Source organism: Centropristis striata, chromosome 20 (assembly GCF_030273125.1).
Source record: "Centropristis striata isolate RG_2023a ecotype Rhode Island chromosome 20, C.striata_1.0, whole genome shotgun sequence".
Taxonomy (NCBI): domain Eukaryota; kingdom Metazoa; phylum Chordata; class Actinopteri; order Perciformes; family Serranidae; genus Centropristis; species Centropristis striata.
Window position 1 is genome coordinate 32535022 of NC_081536.1, and position 22012 is coordinate 32557033.

A 22012-nucleotide genomic window follows, 5' to 3' on the forward strand; every position below is an offset into this window, starting at 1 on the left:
CATGAACAAACTGAGAGCCAAATATCTTACGTATCCTGTAAGCTCCAAAACAGAAGAAGTTGACTTCAGAATCATGAATACTATTGATCCATCCAGTGAGCTCCTCACATTGAGATTTGGTGTTGATCACAACAACTGTTCTTTCTGTGATAGTGGAAGTGAAACTACTGCTCACTTGTTTTTCCTCTGCAGACACTCTGGGATTGTTTGGGAGCATCTGCAGGACTGGCTATCAACTCAAATCACACTTACTCATCTCACAAGAGGAAATGTTGTGTTTGGTTATTTTGAAAGACACAAAATGTGATTTGATTGTAAACAACCTGATTATTCTGGCAAAGTTCTCCATCCACACATTCACATGGAGAAAAACAAAACCACTTTTTTATATTTTTAAAAAGACTCTTGTGGACAATCACCTCAGTGAAACTAATGAAACACAAACATGTTCTGTCTCTCCTTCTGAAAATACTCATAGAGCCCTAATTGGTATGTGTGATGTATTGACCTGTTTAATTATTCTTCTTTTATTTTTTAATCTCTATTTTATTGAAGCTTTTGTATTTTTTCTCTTCTCTACATTATTTTATATATATTATTTGTTTATGTGCCCTGCTGAGAGGTGTTACTTGTTGTTGTTAATATGACATTTTGTACGCGATTCTTTTGTCAATAAAAAATAAAAAAATTAATAAAGTTTGTGTCATCTCATGACTGCAGCGTCACTTGTGTTCAATTAAATCATTATTAATAATTATAAATCAATAAATAGGGTCAGATAAATATGTGACATCACTGCAGTCATTTTAGTTTAATTTAAAATGTTAATTAAATGAATAAATAAGATGAAAATGTGGAACTGTAAATTAAATCACAAATTAGTTTAATTATTCATTTATTTTGTTGCGAGATAATGATTAAAATTGACAATATCTCCAGCCTTATATATTTATAAAATTAAATTTAAATTATTTAATTCATTTTAGTTTAAATTCTGCAACATGTTAATCTTATTTTGTAGTTTCAAAATGTTTATGCAATTAGATAAATCCATTAGTTTCAATTGAAAACATATGCAACTAAATATTTTTATGTAATTAAAATATTGATGTATACTTGAGTAAATATACTTAGTTACTTCATTACAAGTGTTGCAGCTTGTAAATAACATTTTAATGAATTCATAAACTCCTGGAAAATGAATCTGTAATATTAAATAATTAGGTATTATTTAGTTGTTATAATCTATAAAGTAACTAAAGCCATTAGATAAATGTAATCAAGTAAAACAGATGTGACAGAGTACAAATACACAGGAGCAGAAAATGGAAATACTCTATGAAGTATCTTTCCTGATATTTTTAAGATGTTTTGTTGATTTTTATTTTTAATTTCTGATATGGTTAAACTTGTTTCTGATATTTTACTGAATTTTATTTTTTCATTTATTTTTATAGAAAATATTTCTGGTATTTTCCAGATATTTTATTGATATATTGTAGAAATGTTATGTATTTATATACTTGAGTTGTTTTTTTAACTCTTTGTACTTTTCCGGATGCTGATTTGTTTTTACTGATATTATTGATGTATATGAGTATATTTACTTAGTTACTTTCTTCCTCAGTTAACGGTCAGTGATCAATAACTGATGATCACTTTATGTTCAGTTTCAGGTTTTCTGACATTTTATTGATCTTTTTAAAAAAAATGTCTGGCATTTTTCAAATATTTCATCAATATTCATTTTTAAAAGAAAAATCTTTCCTGACATTTTTCAGATATTTTATTGTGTTTTGTATTTTAATTTCTGATATGCTTAAACATGTTTCTGATATTTAACTGAATTTTATTTATATTTATAGAAAATATTTCTGGCATTATCGAGGTATTTTATTGATCCATTGTAGAATTCTATTTATTTTTATTATTCGGTGTGACAGCTCTTGTCAGACGGTTCACTGACAAGACCTGTCTCTGTCTCAACAGGCAACTCCCGCGAGATCTTATAGATAGCGTTAGCGTCAAAGTCTCGCGAGATTGTGTCACGAACGTCCTTTTTGTTAATGCGACTGAATGTAACTGTTATCTGTGTAAATATCTATATGTTAGCAAAAGAAAATATAAATAAATTATTTACGTTCACAATATTGCCAAACGAGTGGCGGGAGAGGAGGCCACGCCCCTTTAGGAGACCGGCATTGATCCCAATGGAGACATTAAAGTGAGCTCAGATAATGACCGATTATTTTGTCCCAGAGTCACTAAAGTAAACATTGGACCCATTCCTAACAGGACACATGTCTTCTCAACATTCTGACACAAGAATGTTTTTTTCTGACGGACAAATCAGGAGAAAATTAACTTTGCTCCAGACCTATCTCTGTGTCAGCAACGAGCTCTCGCGAGACCTGACAACCGAGTGTTATGGTTACCCAAAGTCTCGCGAGACTGCGTCAAACACGTTTACGGACGTCCTCAGTAACTAACTTCTTTTTTTTTTTTTTTTTTTTTTTTTTTTAAACTTTATTGAAAATTAAGGAACATTACAATCATGAGGTCAGACAAAAAGGGATTTCAAGAAACAAACAAATTTCATGAAACAAAGAACTAATCAGGAGAAATAGTCGTAAAAAATAAAATAAATAAAAAGAATAATGAAAAGAAAAAGAGGTACATACAATGATCATGCAGAGAGTACGAGGTACATAACGTCTGAACATTCTTTTTTTTTTTTTTTTTTTTTTTTTTCCCACAAATTACATAAATTTGTTCACTGAACATTGAAAACACCAGGGGGTTCAAGAGTTCATTGCCAGTCCTTTAAAATTAAAAGATCAAATCAAACGTACAGTCTTTAACAGTTTCAGTGTCTTTGCAGCTTTGTTGTTGTTTACACCTTCAAGTGTGGTGCCATACTGCTTAAGTTCAATAATAAAACGACGAAAGCAGGGTTTGGAGTCAGACCATTTAGATTTGTGTATATGAAATTTTCCAAGGATAATTAGAAGTTGTATTATGTAGGCAGTGTTGTTGTCCATCTTATCGAAAATAAAATAGAGCATCACATCAAACACAGTAACATGTATAGTAGTACCCATTTTTCCATTTACAAAGTCTTGCATATCATTCCAAAATTGCTTTGAATGATGACAATGATAAAACAAATGAAACAATGTCTCTTTGTTAACATTGCAGAAAGTACAAGAGTAGTCAATGTTTAGCTTAAATCTCTCCAAGACCTCCTTAGCGGGATAAACACGGTGTAACACTTTGTAGGATACTTCTTTCACTTTATTATTAATGCAAAATTTATTTAAAACACTACAAGCTTTTTTCCACTGTACATTGCTCATGATAGATGACCAAAAGAATTTTGCTGCAGGAGCTGTAGTATAGTTCAATGCATTTCTGATGTGTCTGTTACTGCAAGGTTTATCATGAATATTGATATCTCCAATAAAAATCTGCCTAGAACTAAATGAGCTGGTTTCTGATAAGTTACAGTTCTTTAAAAATAGAAGAGAACCGGCAGGAATTGCATTAGAGATAACAACATATTCTTTAGGTGTGATTGTAATCTTGAATTTTTGAATAAGTTCTGAATGTGACATCAACACACCATTCTTATTTAATAATTGACATACAAGTAAAATTCCATTATCATACCATGAGCAATAAAACAGGGATTTTCTTTTGTGTAGAATTTCCTTGTTATTCCAAATATAGTACCTATGAGGACTGAAGTTGTGTTTATAAGCTAATAACCACGCTAAGAGGGCTTGTAACTAACTTCTTTCCGTTCACAATATTGCCAAACGAGTGGCGGGAAGGAGACCACGCCCACTGAGGAGACAGGAAGTGACGCACATTTTCTTGACTGACAGCCAGCCAGCATTTCGGTTTAGTTTCACTTTTTCTCATCGTGACGCAGTTTTTTTTTTCAGGTCTGTAAACTTTTTCATAAACTCTTTATAAACTATATTAACTGTTTATGAACTCTTTATAAACATTGTAAACTCTGTAAACTATTTAAAAACGTTATAAACTCTGTAAGCATTTTTGTCTGTCAGTTAACTGTTACCTTCAGTACAAACTGTTCATGTAGAAATGTCTTGTTCAGTGTTTGGTTGGACTTGGACTAAAAGACTTAATGTTCAAACCAGGGCTGCCCCTGGCTAAAATGGGGCCCTAAGCAAAAAAATGTCTTCGGGCCTAAATCTGAGTAACAAAGAATTAAAAATGAACAGTAATTCAACTTAAGAACCAAAAACTAACAGTCAGACCCTTGAGGCTTTCAGGCACTGAAAGAGTGCAAAGCAAGCATGTGTGCCTTTTACAGATGCACGCGTCTGCATTTTCTGGATGCAAAGTCATCAATGAGGTCGTCATATGACAGCTGCTGTGCCAATTCTGAGTTGATGCTTATGATAGCCAGGCCACTTAAACGTTATTGCTAATACTAATATATATACTATATTAGTAGTATCTGGGTGATTTCAGAATTGCGGGTACATTTCGCGTCTCCCAGAAAAACCTTTGATTATTTCCCCCTAAAAAAGTATTTACTGGATCTGTTTTAAATAATATTGCTAATTATATTGAATGTTCCCCAATAATAATGATTGGTGTGTATTTTAGGCACAATTTATATGTAATATATTCATTAAATGATTCCTACCCACCAATTATTGGCTGTCTTCAGCTTGGGATTCACATGTTCATATTGAATTAACATAAAATAATTCATTAAAATTAGCATTTTTTTTTTGCTAATTCTATAAATACTTATACTTACAGTTGCACAGAGTATTTATTTTCTGTAATACATGGGATTTCAACATTAAAAATATATATTTTTATCTGTCCCTATGATCCGGTCAACTCTGTTATCTCTGTTATAAAACCATATAAAAAACCCTACAGCATTCAAATAAAAAACATGTGACCTGCACCCAGTGGTGTCACTTCCTCTTGCAGAGAAGATTTGGAGGGAATTAATGAATGTTAAACTTTCTCTCTCATTAACTTGTACAAAATGTTGAGAATACACCAACAGTAGATTAATTAAATGTCAAATCTGTTACTATGATATTCTAGTGAATCTGTCAGTCATTTTTTCAAAAACAATTATATGATGAAAATTCATTAAATTATGGTTTTATTTATGACATGTGGTATCTGGTTTTAAGCTAGCATGTGGAGTTAAAGCACTAAATGGTGGAAAATGTCAACTCTGTTATCATCAACTCTGTTACATGTTTCAAAATTTCAATGATAACAGAGTTACTGTTTTTGGCCTTTTACACAGTTTGTCAACTCCGTTATTCATGTCCACTCTGTTCACATAGGCGTCAACTCTGTTTCTCACAGTTTTATTCAAAAAAAATTCTTATTAAATATGTTTTATTGTTGACAAACTAACCAGAAGCTGTGTCATAATTAACATTCTCACTATAAATGAAATTTCAAAGCGTTTCATTCATTTTTGGAGCAATATTTAGAGAAAATCCAAACTGTCTTGGCAACTTTCCAATTAAATGTGTTAATGTTTTTAATCCTGAAAAAAGAATCTTTATCTTAGAAAATTTAAAGTTGAATTACTGGATGTAAAGACAAAAGTTCTCTTAGGAAAGACATGGTTTTAAAATGTATCACATTTGAGTACTATAAATATTTACCCTAATTTGTCTGCAACAGAGTTGACTGATTTTACTGTTATTATGATGATTTTCAGATTAAATATTTTAAATCTTACATGTTTAAGCTTGGCAAATGCTGGAAGTGTTAAATTTAAAGTATTCTCTATGGGAATTAAAAAGGTTTTATGGAAAAAATAAAATAAAATTCTTAATTTTTCTAAACTTCAAATGTACCCGCAATTCTGAAATGGGCCATCTACTATAATCGATTATAATGCAAACTACAACCACTAATACTGGCAGTACTACTACTTCTATACTTATACTAATATTAATTAAAAAATTATTGCTATTGCTATCTATTATTACTATTATTGTCATTATTATCATCATCATTGTTATTATTATATAGGCTACAACTACAATCCTAATAAAACATACTAATTCAGTACCAAACGGACTGATATTTCAAAATGAAGCTACATTCAAATTTAGTTCCTTCTGTCAACAAAAGTATCAAATACACTCATTTCTGTCAGTATTTATCTCTAATATCTCCTCCAAAGCTGTCTGTCATAGATTAAATTCACCAACAGATGGCGACATTTTACATCCATTACAATAACATTAGCCAAATCCTTGTGTGGTGATAAAATAGATTATAAACTTTAGCCGAAAATACGACCAACAACTGATAAATTTACAACTGCCTTACAACAGAGGTGAATGTATATGCAGACAAAGGTGTTAACAAGACATTAAATAAATGGTAAGGGCCGCTGGAAAATGACTTTCATCTCCAGACCACAGTCACATCTAGACTCTAGCTGAATGGACTGGAGGCTAACATCTCTACTCCTACCTCTGGAGTAGCAGCAGCAGCTGTACATGGAGCTTTAGTGCTGCTTATGCCACAAAGTTTTAGATTTGTACTAGTGCTGGGCCGTTAACACCATTAACAGCGTTAACGGACATTAACGGCGTTAACGGCACCGTTAATAAGGCCGAGCACTAACTTCAACCAATACCCACCATCGAGAGAAGCACGAGTTTCCTCTTGTTTTGCTTTTTTTCCCTCTTGCTTGCGCCTGACTCAGTGCATCTGACCAGTGATTGGTCAGATCGATTGCTGTCAATCATTGCAGTGCCGGCGCGTGCAGTGTCAGATTACAAAAAAAAGGTCTCTCTTCTCTCTCCTCCTGCCTGGCGCTGACAGCTGATCTAGTAGCACGCCGCACGGCTGTACATATGCGCATCCTTTGTGCAAAACGGGGCCCCTATTGGATCGCGGGGCCCTACGCACTGTGCGTGTTCTGCGTGTAGGCAGGGGCGTCCCTTCAAACAAACGTTTAGTTGTAGATGATAGAGAAGAGTAAAGTCTCTGGTTTTAGTGTTAACAGTTCATTTTTAGATAAACTTGTCACTTGTCCAACTTGTATTTTATACAGTCTATGCTTGTCACACCCGTCTTTGAGCCTCACCAGTCCAAATATGGTTTCTTCCGGTTTCAACAAACAAAGATGGCATCACCATCACGCTGAACTGTTGTTGTTTTGCATGTTTTGCATTAACAAACAAACAGCAAAATGAGGAGTGAGGGGAGTTACATGCGAGAATAACATAAGCTTCAAACGGTCCAAAAAAAACAAAACAACCGGTGACGTCACCGCGAAGACGTCCGTTATTATACAGTCTGTGGTTTATCATCAGAGATTCATCAAATAAAATCTGATTCATCAAATATAATCAGAGATTCGTCAAATAAAATCATCAGAGTGTAAGTAACTTATCTGATCAACAACTTTCATCTGTTCATTCATGTTTTAAGGTGGTTCAGCTGATTTATGGCCTTTAATATAACATTAGCTTTGAAAGGATGTTAGCTTTGAAATAACATTAGTTTTAATATAACATGAGCTTTAATATAATGTTGGCTTTAATGTGATTTTAGCTTTTATATAATGTTAGCTGTAAATTACTTTAAAAATATCTGACCACTGTCTGTCCCCCGTCTGACCACAGGGGACACAGGGGGATGTAGGAGGACACATGGCGCAATATGTGAACTTTCTTTCTTTCTTTCTTTCTTTCTTTCTTTCTTTCTTTCTATCAAGAACTATCAGAGACCAGACTGTCCTGGACCTGGACCTGAACGTGGATCTGAATCTGGACCTGGACCTGGACCTGGATTTGGACTTGGACCTGGACCCAGCTGTGTGTCCATAAAGACTGACCGGTCAATGGATTATCCTGAAAACGTCAAAGATGGACACCACTCAACAGGGTAATGAAAACAGTAAAGATGAAGATAGACTGTATAGTTATGGCTGCAGAGCAGTATTTATCTTGTGTTTCTATCAGGAGGAAGCTGGAAGAACCTGAACCCAGCTGTGTGTCCATGAAGAGTGACCGGTCTATGGAGCCTCCTCTATTCTTCAAAGATGGACGCCACTCCACAAGAAGGTGAGAATTTCAATGATAACGAAAACCAAAGCTGAGCTAAAGTGCTCTGAGGGGAACAACTAATGGGATAACTAGTAGTTTTATAAAGAGTGTGAAACACTGAAAGTTGACATTTTAACCCATTAAGGCCTAAAGCGCCTGGAAAAAAATGCCTGGAAAACCCACGGGCGATTTTCAAATGACCCCCTAAAACCTGAAGTTTTTCTGGAAATTCAACACCTACTAAATAATAGATTTTTCAGCCTCTGTAGCAGATAAAAATGAAATTCAAAAAGTTTTTGAGAGCTTATACCCGTGGCTTTCATACGAAGTTGAGTTTATTTGTCCAAACCTTCAATACATTTTTTTTTAAAAATCAACAAACTCAGCAAATGTTACATTTGTCTGAATAAAAAATCCTATGCATAATACTAATACATGCCCATTAGCAAGATGCTAACATGATATGACCACTGGAAGAACAAGACATAGTTCTCATTAGCCTACTGTAATAAAAAACTAATAATTATCATAAAAATAATAATAATAATTATCATAATAATAATAATAAATAATAATAATACATTTTATATATTGCACTTTTCAGGGTACTCAACGACGCATAAAATAATATAAGACATAAACAGTCATGATTTCTTATATCATCATCACAATCAATTAGCCTATTATTATTATTATTAATATTAATATATTATTATCTCCAGATGGCCACAAATCTGTCTGTTCTTTGGTGAAAATATGTCGTCTAAAAACATATTTCTCATCCATAAATGCCGGTCGATTGGTTCCGAGGGTTCAAAGTCCGGATCAGCAATTAAATGATCGGCGATGTTTTCATCAAGATCCCTTACGTCACTTACTGCTGAGCTCCTCCGCTATAGTCGTCTTCCTCCATGATTTAAAGTTCTGGAAAAGTCCGATGTTGCATTGCGACACTCCCGCATGTATTCTGATCATGTTCTGATGCATTTCATTGGCCAGGGGACCGAAAATAGGTGGAAAAAAATACAAATACTACAAAATGACATATCCGCTGTCCCGGCCTTAATGGTAGAGTGACGCAACAGCGCTCCCGGCTTTAATGGTAGAAATGCGGTAATGCTTTCCCGGCGTCAATGGGTTAAAACAGGAACCTGAGAGTTGCCACCAAAAACTCCCAAGATACAAATATACAGTGTGCAACTGGTGATTAAACCACTGACAGATTTTGTCTCAGTGTGTTGTGGCTGCAGAGCAGAATTTATCCTGTGTTTCTATCAGGAGGAAGCTGGAAGAACCTGAACCGAGCTGTGTGTCCATGAAGAGTGACCAGTCTATGGGTTATCCTTATAACTTCAAAAATGGACGCCACCCCACTAGAAGGTGAGGATTTCAAAACCAAATGATGTGTTTTTATCTGACTCCATTACTTTCACTGGCACCAACAGAAGCAGGGAGGTGGAGGTGCTGACTCTCATATATGGCAGTAATATCAAACTTCATATGACATAGTATAGTTATGGCTGCAGAGCATAATTTATCCTGTGTTTCTATCAGGAGGAAGCTGGAAGAACCTGAACCGAGCTGTGTGTCCATGAAGAGTGACCAGTCTATGGGTTATCCTTATAACTTCAAAAATGGACGCCACCCCACTAGAAGGTGAGGATTTCAAAACCAAATGATGTGTTTTTATCTGACTCCATTACTTTCACTGGCACCAACAGAAGCAGGGAGGTGGAGGTGCTGACTCTCATATATGGCAGTAATATCAAACTTCATATGATATAGTATAGTTATGGCTGCAGAGCATAATTTATCCTGTGTTTCTATCAGGAGGAAGCTGGAAGAACCTGAACCCAGCTGTGTGTCCATGAAGAGTGACTGGTCTATGGATTATCCTTATAACTTCAAAGACGGACACCAATCCACCAGAAGGTGAGGATTTTAAACGTTTGGTAGCTGAGTGGATCATTCCACATAACTGCGATGTCGCAGGTCCAATTCTGACCTTGACACAACTGTTACACCCCCCCCCCCCACCCCCCGCCCTCTTCAAGTATCTCTGTATAATTCCAGTTGCGCTTGAGTCAGCCCTTTCTTGGTCACTACTGGGAGTCATGTAACACACCGTTCATACTCTTTGTGTCCTCACCTTTACCTTGTGTTTGTGTCGTGTGGACGGACAGAATGTGAGATGATTTTTTTATGATTCCTCCACAGAGTGGACCAGCAGAGCTCAGAGGTTCCCGGCGGTCAGTCGGCCGAGCAGCATCAGACACACCTGGACTCCATATTTATGGTAGTACAGGAACTTATGTATCATATTTTCTGTTCATAATCATCTCCATGCTGCAGTTCACAGACCACCGGAGCATCAGTCTGTCCAACAGGATGTGTGGTCCCATGATTCTAGTTTGACTGGTTCATTTATATAACACTCTGTTCCAGCTGCTGGAGGAGAACATCTGCACTTTTGTGAAGAACGAGCTGAAGAAGATCCAGAAGGTTCTGAGTCCAGATTACCAAGAATCCTCGGAGACTCAGAGGGAGGATGAGGGGGATGAAGAGCAGATGAGGAGCAGCAGAGAGGCCTTTCTGAAGATCACACTGCACTTCCTGAGGACAATGGAGCAGAAGGATCTGGCTGACTGTCTGCAGAGCAGTAAGACGAATATCTCTAAAGATTATCATGCTGGATTAATGTGACACTTACTGATTACTCAGAAATACATTTAAACAAAAATAATGTATTCATTGATCATATTTGTTGTTTGTTCATTCAGGAAGTCATTCTGGAGTTTGTCAACGTAAACTGAAGTCCAACCTGCAGAAGAAGTTCCAGTGTGTTTTTGAGGGGATCTCTAAAGCAGGAAACCCAACCCTTCTGAATCAGATCTACACAGAGCTCTACATCACAGAGGGAGGGACTGCAGAGGTCAATGAGGAACATGAGGTCAGACAGATTGAAACAGCATCCAGGAAACCAGACAGACCAGAAACAACAATCAGACAAGAAGACATCTTTAAAGCCTCACCTGGAAGAGATGAACCAATCAGAACAGTGCTGACAAAGGGAGTGGCTGGCATTGGGAAAACAGTCTTAACACAGAAGTTCACTCTGGACTGGGCTGAAGACAAAACCAACCAGGACATCCACTTCACATTTCCATTCACTTTCAGAGAGCTGAATGTGCTGAAAGAGAGAAAGTTCAGCTTGGTGGAACTTGTTGATCACTTCTTTCCTGAAACCAAAGAAGCAAGAATCTTCAGGTTTGGAGAGTTCCATGGTGTGTTTATCTTTGACGGTCTGGATGAGTGTCGACTTCCTCTGGACTTCCACAACACTAAAATCATGAATGATGCTACAAAGTCCACCTCAGTGGATGTGCTGCTGACAAACCTCATCAGGGGGACTCTGCTTCCCTCTGCTCGCCTCTGGATAACCACACGACCTGCAGCAGCCAATCAGATCCCTCCTGGCTGCGTTGACATGGTGACAGAGGTCAGAGGGTTCACTGACCCACAGAAGGAGGAGTACTTCAGGAAGAGATTCAGAGATAAGAAGCAGGCCGGCAGAATCATCTCCCACATTAAGACATCACGAAGCCTCCACATCATGTGCCACATCCCAGTCTTCTGCTGGATCTCTGCTACAGTTCTGGATCTGATGAAAACCAAAGAGGGAAAAGAGCTGCCCAAGACCCTGACTGAGATGTACATCCACTTCCTGGTGGTTCAGTCCAAAGTGAAGAACATCAAGTACGATGGAGGAGCTGAGATTGATCCACACTGGAGTCCAGAGAGCAGGAAGATGATTGAGTCTCTGGGAAAACTGGCTTTTGATCAGCTGCAGAAAGGAAACCTGATCTTCTATGACTCAGACCTGACAGAGTGTGGCTTCGATATCAGAGCAGCCTCAGTATGCTCAGGAGTGTTCACACAGGTCTTTAGAGAGGAGAGAGGACTGTACCAGGACAGTGTGTTCTGCTTCGTCCATCTGAGTGTTCAGGAGTTTCTGGCTGCTCTTCATGTTCATCTGACCTTCATCAAGTCTGGAGTCAATCTGATGGCAGAGGAACCAACAGAGACGCATCTCTACCAGAGTGCTGTGGACAAGGCCTTACAGAGTCCAAACGGACACCTGGACTTGTTCCTCCGCTTCCTCCTGGGTCTTTCTCTGGAGGCCAATCAGAATCTCCTCAGAGGTCTGCTGACACAGACAGGAAGTAGCTCACAGACCAATCAGAATCTCCTCAGAGGTCTGCTGACACAGACAGGAAGTAGCTCACAGACCAATCAGAATCTCCTCAGAGGTCTGCTGACACAGACAGGAAGTAGCTCACAGACCAATCAGACTCTCCTCAGACGTCTGCTGACACAGCCAGGAAGTAGCTCACAGACCAATCAGGAAACAGTCCACTACATCAAGGAGAAGCTCAACAAAGATGTCTCTGCAGAGAGAAGCATCAACCTGTTCCACTGTCTGAATGAACTGAATGATCGTTCTCTAGTGGAGGAGATCCAACAATCCCTGAGATCAGGAAGTCTCTCCACAGATAAACTGTCTCCTGCGCAGTGGTCAGCTCTGGTCTTCATCTTACTGTCATCAGAAACAGATCTGGACGTGTTTGACCTGAAGAAATACTCTGCTTCAGAGGAGGCTCTTCTGAGGCTGCTGCCAGTTGTCAAAGCCTCCAACAAAGCTCTGTGAGTACAGAGATCTTTGGATTCTGATATCATAACTTAAATACTATGCTCTCTCTTGTTAACTTACTCCTTTTTTTTCTTTGTTATGTGTCTCCAGACTGAGTGGCTGTAACCTGTCAGAGAGGAGCTGTGGAGCTCTGTCCTCAGTCCTCAGCTCCCAGTCCTCCAGTCTGAGAGAGCTGGACCTGAGTAACAACAACCTGCAGGATTCAGGAGTGGAGCAGCTGTGTCCTGGACTGGAGAGTCCACATTGTAAACTGGAAACTCTCAGGTCAGGATTCAGCATCTTGTTCAGCCCATGTAAAATATTAATTAATAGATATCATTGATGGATAAACTTGTGGCATGGAGATGTTTTTTTAGTTTATTTATCTTTCCATCAGCATATTGTTGTTGTTGTTGTTGTTCATATTCTTCTCTCTGTTAATGGATCTGTTGATGGACTTCATAGATAACAGGACCTGTTGTTCTGTGTGTTCAGTCTGTCTGGCTGTCTGGTCTCAGAGGATGGCTGTTCTTCTCTGGCCTCAGCTCTGAGATCCAACCCCTCCCACCTGAGAGTGCTGGACCTGAGATACAACCATCCAGGAGACTCAGGACGGAAGCTGCTGGAGGATCAACGCTGCAGACTGGACACTCTCAGGTAGGACAGACAGAGGGGACACTCTCAGGTAAGACAGACAGGGGGGACACTCTCAGGTAGGACAGACAGAGGGGACACTCTTAGGTAGGACAGATAGAGAGAACACTCTCACGTAGGACAGATAGAGGGGACACTCTCAGGTAGGACAGATGGAGGGGACACTAAGATAGGACAGAGAGGACACTGTCAGATAGGAAAGAGAGAGGGAACACTCTCAGGTAGGACAGACAGAGGGGACACTCTCAGGTAAGACAGACAGGGGGGACACTCTCAGGTAGGACAGACAGAGGGGACACTCTTAGGTAGGACAAATAGAGAGAACACTCTCACGTAGGACAGATAGAGGGGACACTCTCAGGTAGGACAGATGGAGGGGACACTAAGATAGGACAGACAGAGAGGACACTGTCAGATAGGAAAGAGAGAGGGAACACTCTCAGGTAGGACAGATAGAGGGGACACTCTCAGGTAGGATAGATAGAGGGGACACTAAGGAAGGACAGACAGAGAGGACACTGTCAGGTAGGACAGATAGAGGGGACACTCTCAGGTAGTACAGACAGAGGACACTCTCAGGTAGGACAGACAGAGGGGACACTCAGGTAGGACAGATAGAGGGAACACTCTCACGTAGGACAGATAGAGGGGACACTCTCAGGTAGGACAGATGGAGGGGACAGTAAGGTAGGACAGACAGAGAGGACAATGTCAAGTAGGACAGATAGAGGGAACACTAAGATAGGACAGACAGAGAGGACACTGTCAGGTAGGACAGATAGAGGGGACACTCTCAGGTAGGACAGACAGAGGGGACACTCTCAGGTAAGACAGATAGAGGGGACACTCAGGTAGGACAGAGGACACTCTCAGGTAGGACAGACAGAGGGGACACTCAGGTAGGACAGATGGAGGGGACACTAAGGTAGGACAGACAGAGGACACTGTCAAGTAGGACAGATAGAGGGAACACTCTCAGGTAGGACAGATAGAGGGGACATTAAGGTAGGACAGACAGAGAGGACACTGTCAGGTAGGACAGATAGAGGGGACACTCTCAGGTAGGACAGACAGTGGGGGCACTCCCAGGAAGGACAGACAGAGAACACACTGTCAGGTAGGACAGACAGAGGGGACACTCTCAGGTAGGACAGACAGAGAGGACACTCTCAGGTAGGACAGACAGAGAGGACACCCTCAGGTAGGACAGACAGAGGGGATGCTCTCGGGCAGGATAGACAGGGCACAGCGTGAACAGACAGTAACATCATAATAAATGTAGAGAATAACGGCTTCCTCCTTTCAGGGCGGAGCCTGCTGGAGTCCACTGGCTGACATCAGGTCTGAGGAAGTGTAAGTGTCTTTATACATCACAACACATACACAGGAGATCTATAGGGGGACAGGAGGGTTTAGAGGGAAAGCAGGTGTTTAGGGCGACAGCAGGTGTTTAGTGGGACAGCAAGTGTTTAGAGGGGCTGCAGGTGTTTAGGGGGACAAAAGGTGTTTAGAGGGACAGCAGGTGTTTAGGGGGACAGCAGATGTTTAGAGGGACTGCAGGTGTTTAGGGGGACTGCAGGTGTTTAGGGGGACAGCAGGTGTTTAGAGGGAAAGCAGGTGTTTAGAGGGACTGCAGGTGTTTAGGGGGACATCAGATGTTTAAAGGGACTGCAGGTGTTTAGGGGGACAGCGGGTGTTTAGGGGGACAGCAGGTGTTTAGAGGGACTGCAGGTGTTTAGGGGGACAGCAGGGGTTTAGAGGGACTGCAGGTGTTTAATAATAATGACTAGATGATGATGAATGAATCCTCTCAGGTGTTTCAGGGTTCTTGCCTCATTGTGTCCCATCAGTTGCTGCTGAATGTTTAATGGATAATATCAGCGTGATGTTTGCTCTGCTGACATCAGGTCACGGCTGTAATCAGGTTCAAACTGCTGCTGGGTCTTTTTTCTCTCCATCAGATCGGCGTCAACTCACAGCCGACACAAACACAGTCAACAGAAACCTCAAACTGTCTGACAACAACAGGACGGTGACATATGTGAAGGAGAAGCAGTCGTATCCTGATCATCCAGACAGGTTTAATGGCTACTTGGCTCAGCTGCTGTGTGGAACTGGTCTGACTGGTCGCTGTTACTGGGAGGTTCAGTGGAGCGGATGGGTTCATGTGGCAGTGAGTTACAGAGGAATCAGACGAAAAGGAGACAGTGTTGACTGTGTGTTTGGAGTCAATGATCAGTCCTGGAGTCTGTGGTGCTCTGGTGGTCGTTACTCTGTCTGTCACAATAACAGAGAAACAGACATCTCCTCCTCCTCCTCCTCCTCCTCCTCCTCCTCCTCTGGTACAGTAGCAGTGTATGTGGACTGTCCTGCTGGCTCTCTGTCCTTCTACAGAGTCTCCTCTGACTCTCTGATCCACCTCCACACCTTCAACACCACATTCACTGAAACTCTTTATCCTGGGTTAGGGTTAGTGTCTGACTCCTCAGTGTCTCTGTGAGAGGACAGACTGTCTACTCCTGTCTCCTCTTGTTAGAGGACAGACTTTCTCCTTCTGTTAGATTACAGACTGTCTCCTCCTGTAAGAGGACAGACTGTCTCCTCCCGTCTCCTCTTGTTAGAGGACAGACTGTCTCCTCTGTCTCCTCTTGTAAGAGGACAGACTGTCCTCTAACAAGGACACGTGCGGTTTGATCGGGATCGGTGTGCTATAACTTTTCTCTACGGAATACGAATTTTTCGCGACATAAGTCAATAAAAAATTAGCGAAAAAGAACAATAATTGGAGATTTTCAAACGTCTACTTCTCCGGCATAATTTCATCTTGAGACTCCATTTTGACTTTAAACAGTAGACACAAGTCTTGTGCATTGGTATATTAATCCATGTTTCCATAGGTCAAATAGTTTTTTATCAATCCCTGTTCAGTGACCATGATCATTTTTGGAGAAATTCTGAGATTATAATGGGTGTGTATTGCATGAAATGTTCATGTCAGAGTGTGTGACATCATCGAGTTTAGAGGGAGAGAAAAAATTGTCAATTTTTTTTTTTTTTTAAATTGCGCTCCAGGCCGCAAATTCCACTCTACAGAAATAATTTATACATAGAAAAGTAGGAAAATTTGTCTTCTCACTCACAATCCTCTGGTAAAGCTGTCAGAGTTATAGTTTGGGCGTTGGATGCACAGATGCGCCACCAACACGCACCAACGGCCTCATTGGCTCCCATATTAAAAACGCAGGAAGATTCATTTTTCTTAAAAAAAACATATGTAGCTGTTCAGGAAGAACTCAGGACGCTCAAAGTGAAGTCGGATCAATGATAGGAGTTATGGTTTTGCCAAAAATGCTTTCTGCACGAGGCCAGATATTCCAGTCTGTCCACCTCTGGCTGCTGTCACTGTGGTGGAAGATTCCACAGCTGTTAATTTCTGTTGATTGCTCTGCTGTGATTGGTCGAACCCAAAGCCTTTCATCCTTTCATCCATCTCTCACAGAAAGTCAGAATCAGACAGACACACAGACACACACACACACGTAACTATTTGATTACAGTTACAGATACACACACACATGCACACATAAGCGCGCTCACTACTCCAGATACACATGCTTCACACACACACACACAGATGTAACTTTGTGATTTTAGTTACACACACACACTCACACATGCGCGTGTACGCGCGCACTCTACTCCAAATACACGTTTCACACACACTCTCACACACACACACACACACACACATTTTGAACACACCGGCAATAGCCCCCATGGCCCTTTCAGAATTTCCCCACTGGGGAAAAACTACAGTTTTTGTTTATATTTTTGGGGAGAATATCTTCCTGCCGTTTCCCAGATATTTTATTGATAAAACAATATTTCACATATTTTACCTGTTTTTACTCCGGTAGATTTTCAGTCTTTTTATTATTTTTTTTTAATTAATAATATTACTGACATATAGTTGATTTCATGTACTTAGTTACTTTCCAAATGTTTCAGCTGATGAAATAAATTAATGATTTTATAAAGTACTAGAATAACCTGTGACAACTTTGTTATGATGATTATTGTTGATTATATTTAGTTTGAATAATCTGTAAAGTAACTAAAGCTGCCAGATAAATGTAATGCAGTATACTGTAGTATTTAATACTATAACTACAGGAGAGTAAATGTACTCAGTGACTGTGCTGCTCGAATCATCATCACAATAACATTAAACTGTCAAACTGAATAAAAACTTCTTTATTGGATTCTCAATATTTTCACATATTTCATCCAAACATTTCAGATTTCCTGCAGAATAAATGTTCAGATCATTTAAAGTTTATTTCAGATGAAACTTATAAAATGTTCAAATATTAACTTGTTTGTTGGTTCCCGGCGCTCTGCGGAGACGCTGGACTTCATGTCTGCGGAGACGCTGGACTTCCTTTCTGCGGAGACGTTGGACTTCCTGTCTGCGGAGACGTTGGACTTCCTGTCTGTGGAGACGCTGGACTTCCTGTCTGCGGAGGCGCTCAGCATGCAGAGACACACCTGTGCTCTCGGAGGCTCCTGGAGGAGGCGAATCGGCGGTGGCAAGCGGTGCAGCTGAACGGTTTCTCCCCCGTGTGAACCAGCTGGTGACTCTTCAGGTTGTTGTTCTGACTGAACTTCTTCCCGCAGACGCCGCATTCGAACGGTTTCTCTCCGCTGTGGACGCGCTTGTGTCTGACAAGGTTCTGCGACACGCTGAAGCTCTTCCCGCAGACCTCGCAGACATACGGCTTCTCTCCGCTGTGCGTGCGCTCGTGCAACTTGGCACTCGCCTGCGTGGCGAAGGTTCTCTGACACTGAGCGCAGCCGAACGGTTTCCCCTCCGAGTGGCCACGCCGGTGCGTCTTCAGGTAGGCAAGTGAGCTGTAGCCGCGGCCGCACACATCGCAGCAGAACGCTTTGTTGGTGGCGTGCAGCTGCAGGTGAGTCTTCAGGACGCGGGTGCTGCTGAAGCTCTTCCCACACTCGTCACAGGTGTGATCTTTCTCCCCGCCGTGAGCCAGCCGGTGGCGTTTCAGCGACGTGGATGAGGAGAAATGTTTTCCGCACTCGCCGCAGCTGTACGGTTTGACGCCGGCGTGGCTGCGCTCGTGGACCAGCAGCGCACCACGCTGCCTGAAGCCCTTCCCACAGGCATTGCAGATGAACGCCCACTCGCCGCTGTGCATGGTAGCGTGCGCCTTAAGGTGTGCCGCCTGCGTGAAGTTGCGGCCACACACATCGCAGCTGAAGGCGCGGCGACCCGAGTGGACGAGCCGGTGGCGCCGCAGGTTGGCCAGCACGCTGAAGCTCTTCCCGCAGGTGTCGCAGCTGAATGCCTTCTCCCCCGTGTGGACGCGGCGGTGCACAGACAGGCCGCTCCTGCTGGAGAAACGGGTCCCGCACTGCTCGCAGGCGTGCGGCCGCTCACCCGTGTGTGTCCTCAGGTGAGCCGTGAGGCCGCCGCGCTGGCTGAAGGACTTCCTGCAGACACTGCAGGTGAACGGCCTAAGTCCTCGGTGGACGGTCAGCTGGTGGACGTGGACGCTGCGGCGTGTGGTGAAGCCTTTCTGACACGTTGGACACGTGAAGGGTCTGTCCTTCAGGTGGACTCTCAGGTGAGCCGACAGGTAGCTGTGCTTGGAGAACTCCTTCCCGCACTCGCCGCACCTGAACCTGTTGTCCGTCCTCTGACAGGTGAGTCTGTGCGCTCGGAGATGGCACCTCGCCGCCAGCGTCTCGCCACAGGCCGCACACGTGAGCGGTGTCTGGTGCGCCCTGAGACCGCGGGTGGCGAACAGCTTCCCGCAGTGAGCGCAGGCGTGCGGCCGCTGCTTGCCGTGCACGGTGAGCCGGTGCACTCTGACGCTGCTGAGGGTGGAGAACGCCTTCCCACAGGTGGAGCAGCTGAAGGGACGCTCGCCGCTGTGGACCCGCAGGTGAGCGCTCAGGTTGGTGCGTCTGGAGAAGCGCCGGCTGCAGATGCTGCAGCTGAAGCTCCGCCCTTCGCCCTCCGGAGGACTCTGCTCTGATTGGTCGCCGCCACTGGGCGGAGCGTCCGATTGGCTCGCCTCCACCTGAGTGTCTGCTCCAGCAGCGGGGGGGGCTGAGTCCCGCTGAGGCCCGGACGCAGGTCCTTCAGTCACGTGTCCAACGGTCTCCAGCTGCGTCCTCAGCTCCTGCAGCAGCGCCTCGCCGATCCGCGCCACCGCCGCCAGCAGCTCCGCCTGCAACACAACCACACTACTCACATTGAACCTGGTAACACTTTAACAAAACAGAGTTTATAATGTCAATCACAGGGAAGATAAAGGAGAAACAGATATTAATATTAATCATTTTCATCATATAAAACCTATAGAAGCTATAAAATTATTCTATAATAATTGCATTTCTATATTTCTAATCTATAATAATACATTTTCAAAATGCGAGTTTGAAATAAAAACTTCAAATTAAAAATCTTATATTAAGTAAAAAATATTGATTTAAAAGTGAATAAACAAGTTTTAAAATATATTTTGGCCAGTTTAAATTATGATAATTACTGTTGACTGAAACTGTTTTAATGTGTTCAGTGTTCTGCTGTTAAAATAAAATAGGTTATGAAAAAATATAATCAGCTGTAAAAAAAAAAGTGTGACTGAATTAATAATAATAATAACTATAATAAAGATGATAATAATAACAATAATTACCTGTCTGACTGTCTGAATAAATAAATAATAATATGTCTGAATGTCTGAATAAATAATAATAATAATAACTATAATAATTATGATAATAATAACAATAACCTGTCTGACTAATAATAACAATAATCATCATCATATGTCTGACTGTCTGAATAGATAAATAATAATAATAATCATAATCATATGTCTGACTGTCTGAATAGATAATAATAACTATAATAATGATGATAATAATAGCAATAATAACCTGTCTGACTGTCTGAATAAATAAATAACAATAATAATCGTATTTCTGACTGTCTGAATAAATAAATAATAATAATAATAATAACAACAACAATAATCATATGTCTGAGTGTCTGAATAAATAATAATAACAGTAATAACCTTCTGTCTGACGGTCTGGAAAAATTAATTAATAACAATAATAATAATCATATGTCTGACTGCCTGAATAGATAAATATTAATGATGATCATAATAATGTCTGAGTGTCTGAATAAATAATAATAACTATAATAATGATGATAATAATAACAATAATAACCTGTCTGAGTGTCTGAATAAATAATAACTATAGTAATGATGATAATAATAACAATAATAACCTGTCTGACTGTCTGAATAAATAATAATACATTTAATAATGATGATAATAACAATAATAACCTGTCTGAGTGTCTGAATAAATAAATAAATAATAATAAAAATCATAATCATATGTCTGACTGTCTGTATAAATGATAATAATAATAACAACAACAACAAAAATAATAATAATAACATCATTCTCTCTGACCTCGGCCTCTTCTTCTTCTTCGTGTGTCTCTGAGAGTCTCCGGGTGATTTCCGGTTCCGCCGCGGACACAAACTGGGCCAACATGGCGGACACGAGCCGCTGCACGCGACTCAACATTTGTATAAACTTGATCAAAATAAAAACTCGAACAGAAACAGAAAAAAGGAAAAGTTCAGAGAGGATCAGTTTGTGTCGTCTCCGCAGCCGCCATGACTGCAGCGTCACTTCCTGCCGGGCGGGGGGGCGGGGCGCCGCCTGCCGGCCGGAGGCAGCACTGCAGCTCAGCGGCTACACAATAATGTTCATTTAAATCATTATTAATAATTATAAATCAATAAATAGGCTCAGAAAAATACGTGACGTTACTGCAGTCATTTTAGTTTAATTTTAAATATTAATTGAATGAATAAGATGAAAACGTGGAACTTTAAATTAAATCACAAATTAGCTTAATTATTTTTTGTGAGATAATGATTAAAATTGAAAATATCTCCAGCCTTATGTATTCATGAAATTAAATTTAAAAAAAATTAAAACATCTTAGAAAATAAAATATAATTTTATAATTTTATAACATTTAAAAAATAATTAAAACAAAACAAAAATAAAATCTTCTCTGGTAGTTTTAAACTGTTTATGCAATTCAATGATTAAATTCATTTGAATTCAAAATATATGCAACAAAATGATTTGTGAATATTATTAAAACAAATTGAAATTGAAATGTCTAAATTAAAAATACCTGCAATATATTGATTTTTTTAAATAATAGCAAAATATGTACTTACCAAACAAATGTATGTTATCATTTGATACTTTTTATGTAAAAAAAAAATAAAATTATTCAAATAAAAACATTCTGCAACATATAAATCCCTGTGTATTTGTGAAATTAAAATAAAAAAAATATCTTCAAGATAGTATTTCTTGTGTTTTATAAAATTTAAATGAAAAACTTTTTAATGGAAACAACATCAACAAAAATAAAATGTTACATGATGTAGTTTCATTAATGTGAAATTAAAAGACTAAATTAATCTAAATTCAAATATATTAAATA

At 40.2% G+C, this 22012-nt stretch overlaps 2 protein-coding genes across 9 annotated transcripts in view; one reads left to right on the forward strand and one right to left on the reverse strand.

Annotated features, from left to right (window-relative positions):
• Positions 1-17803, forward strand: part of LOC131993776 (NACHT, LRR and PYD domains-containing protein 4A-like) — a 34568-nt gene extending 16765 nt beyond the window's left edge. For 6 of the 8 annotated variants that reach the window (XM_059359800.1, XM_059359802.1, XM_059359804.1 and 3 more), the window contains 4 exons: positions 12889-13062; positions 13273-13434; positions 14738-14784; positions 15393-17803. In XM_059359800.1, coding sequence (XP_059215783.1) covers positions 12889-13062; positions 13273-13434; positions 14738-14784; positions 15393-15931 — 922 coding nt within the window. In that variant the 3' untranslated portion in view covers positions 15932-17803. Of the gene's footprint in view, positions 1-3189; positions 3948-7756; positions 8106-9365; positions 9468-9641; positions 9744-9917; positions 10020-10304; positions 10384-10532; positions 10747-10867; positions 12792-12888; positions 13063-13272; positions 13435-14737; positions 14785-15392 lie in introns of those variants that run through there. The other 2 variants (XM_059359799.1, XM_059359798.1) reach the window with 2 other exon arrangements.
• Positions 17674-21447, reverse strand: LOC131993779 (oocyte zinc finger protein XlCOF6-like). The gene is made up of 2 exons (XM_059359809.1): positions 20953-21447; positions 17674-19685 (listed from the first exon to the last, which is right to left on the reverse strand). The coding sequence occupies exons 1-2, from the start codon at positions 21067-21069 to the stop codon at positions 17961-17963; spliced, it is 1842 nt and encodes a 613-aa protein (XP_059215792.1). The 5' UTR covers positions 21070-21447; the 3' UTR covers positions 17674-17960.
• Positions 21448-22012: the final 565 nt, after the last annotated feature.

Excerpts from the sequence above, each read along its gene's own strand:
- LOC131993779 (XM_059359809.1), bottom strand. The coding sequence starts at position 21,069 with ATGTTGAGTCGCGTGCAGCGGCTCGTGTCCGCCATGTTGGCCCAGTTT. Across the intron at positions 19,686-20,952 it reads AAGAAGAAGAAGAGGCCGAG|GCGGAGCTGCTGGCGGCGGT; the intron begins GTCAGAGAGAAT and ends GTTGTGTTGCAG.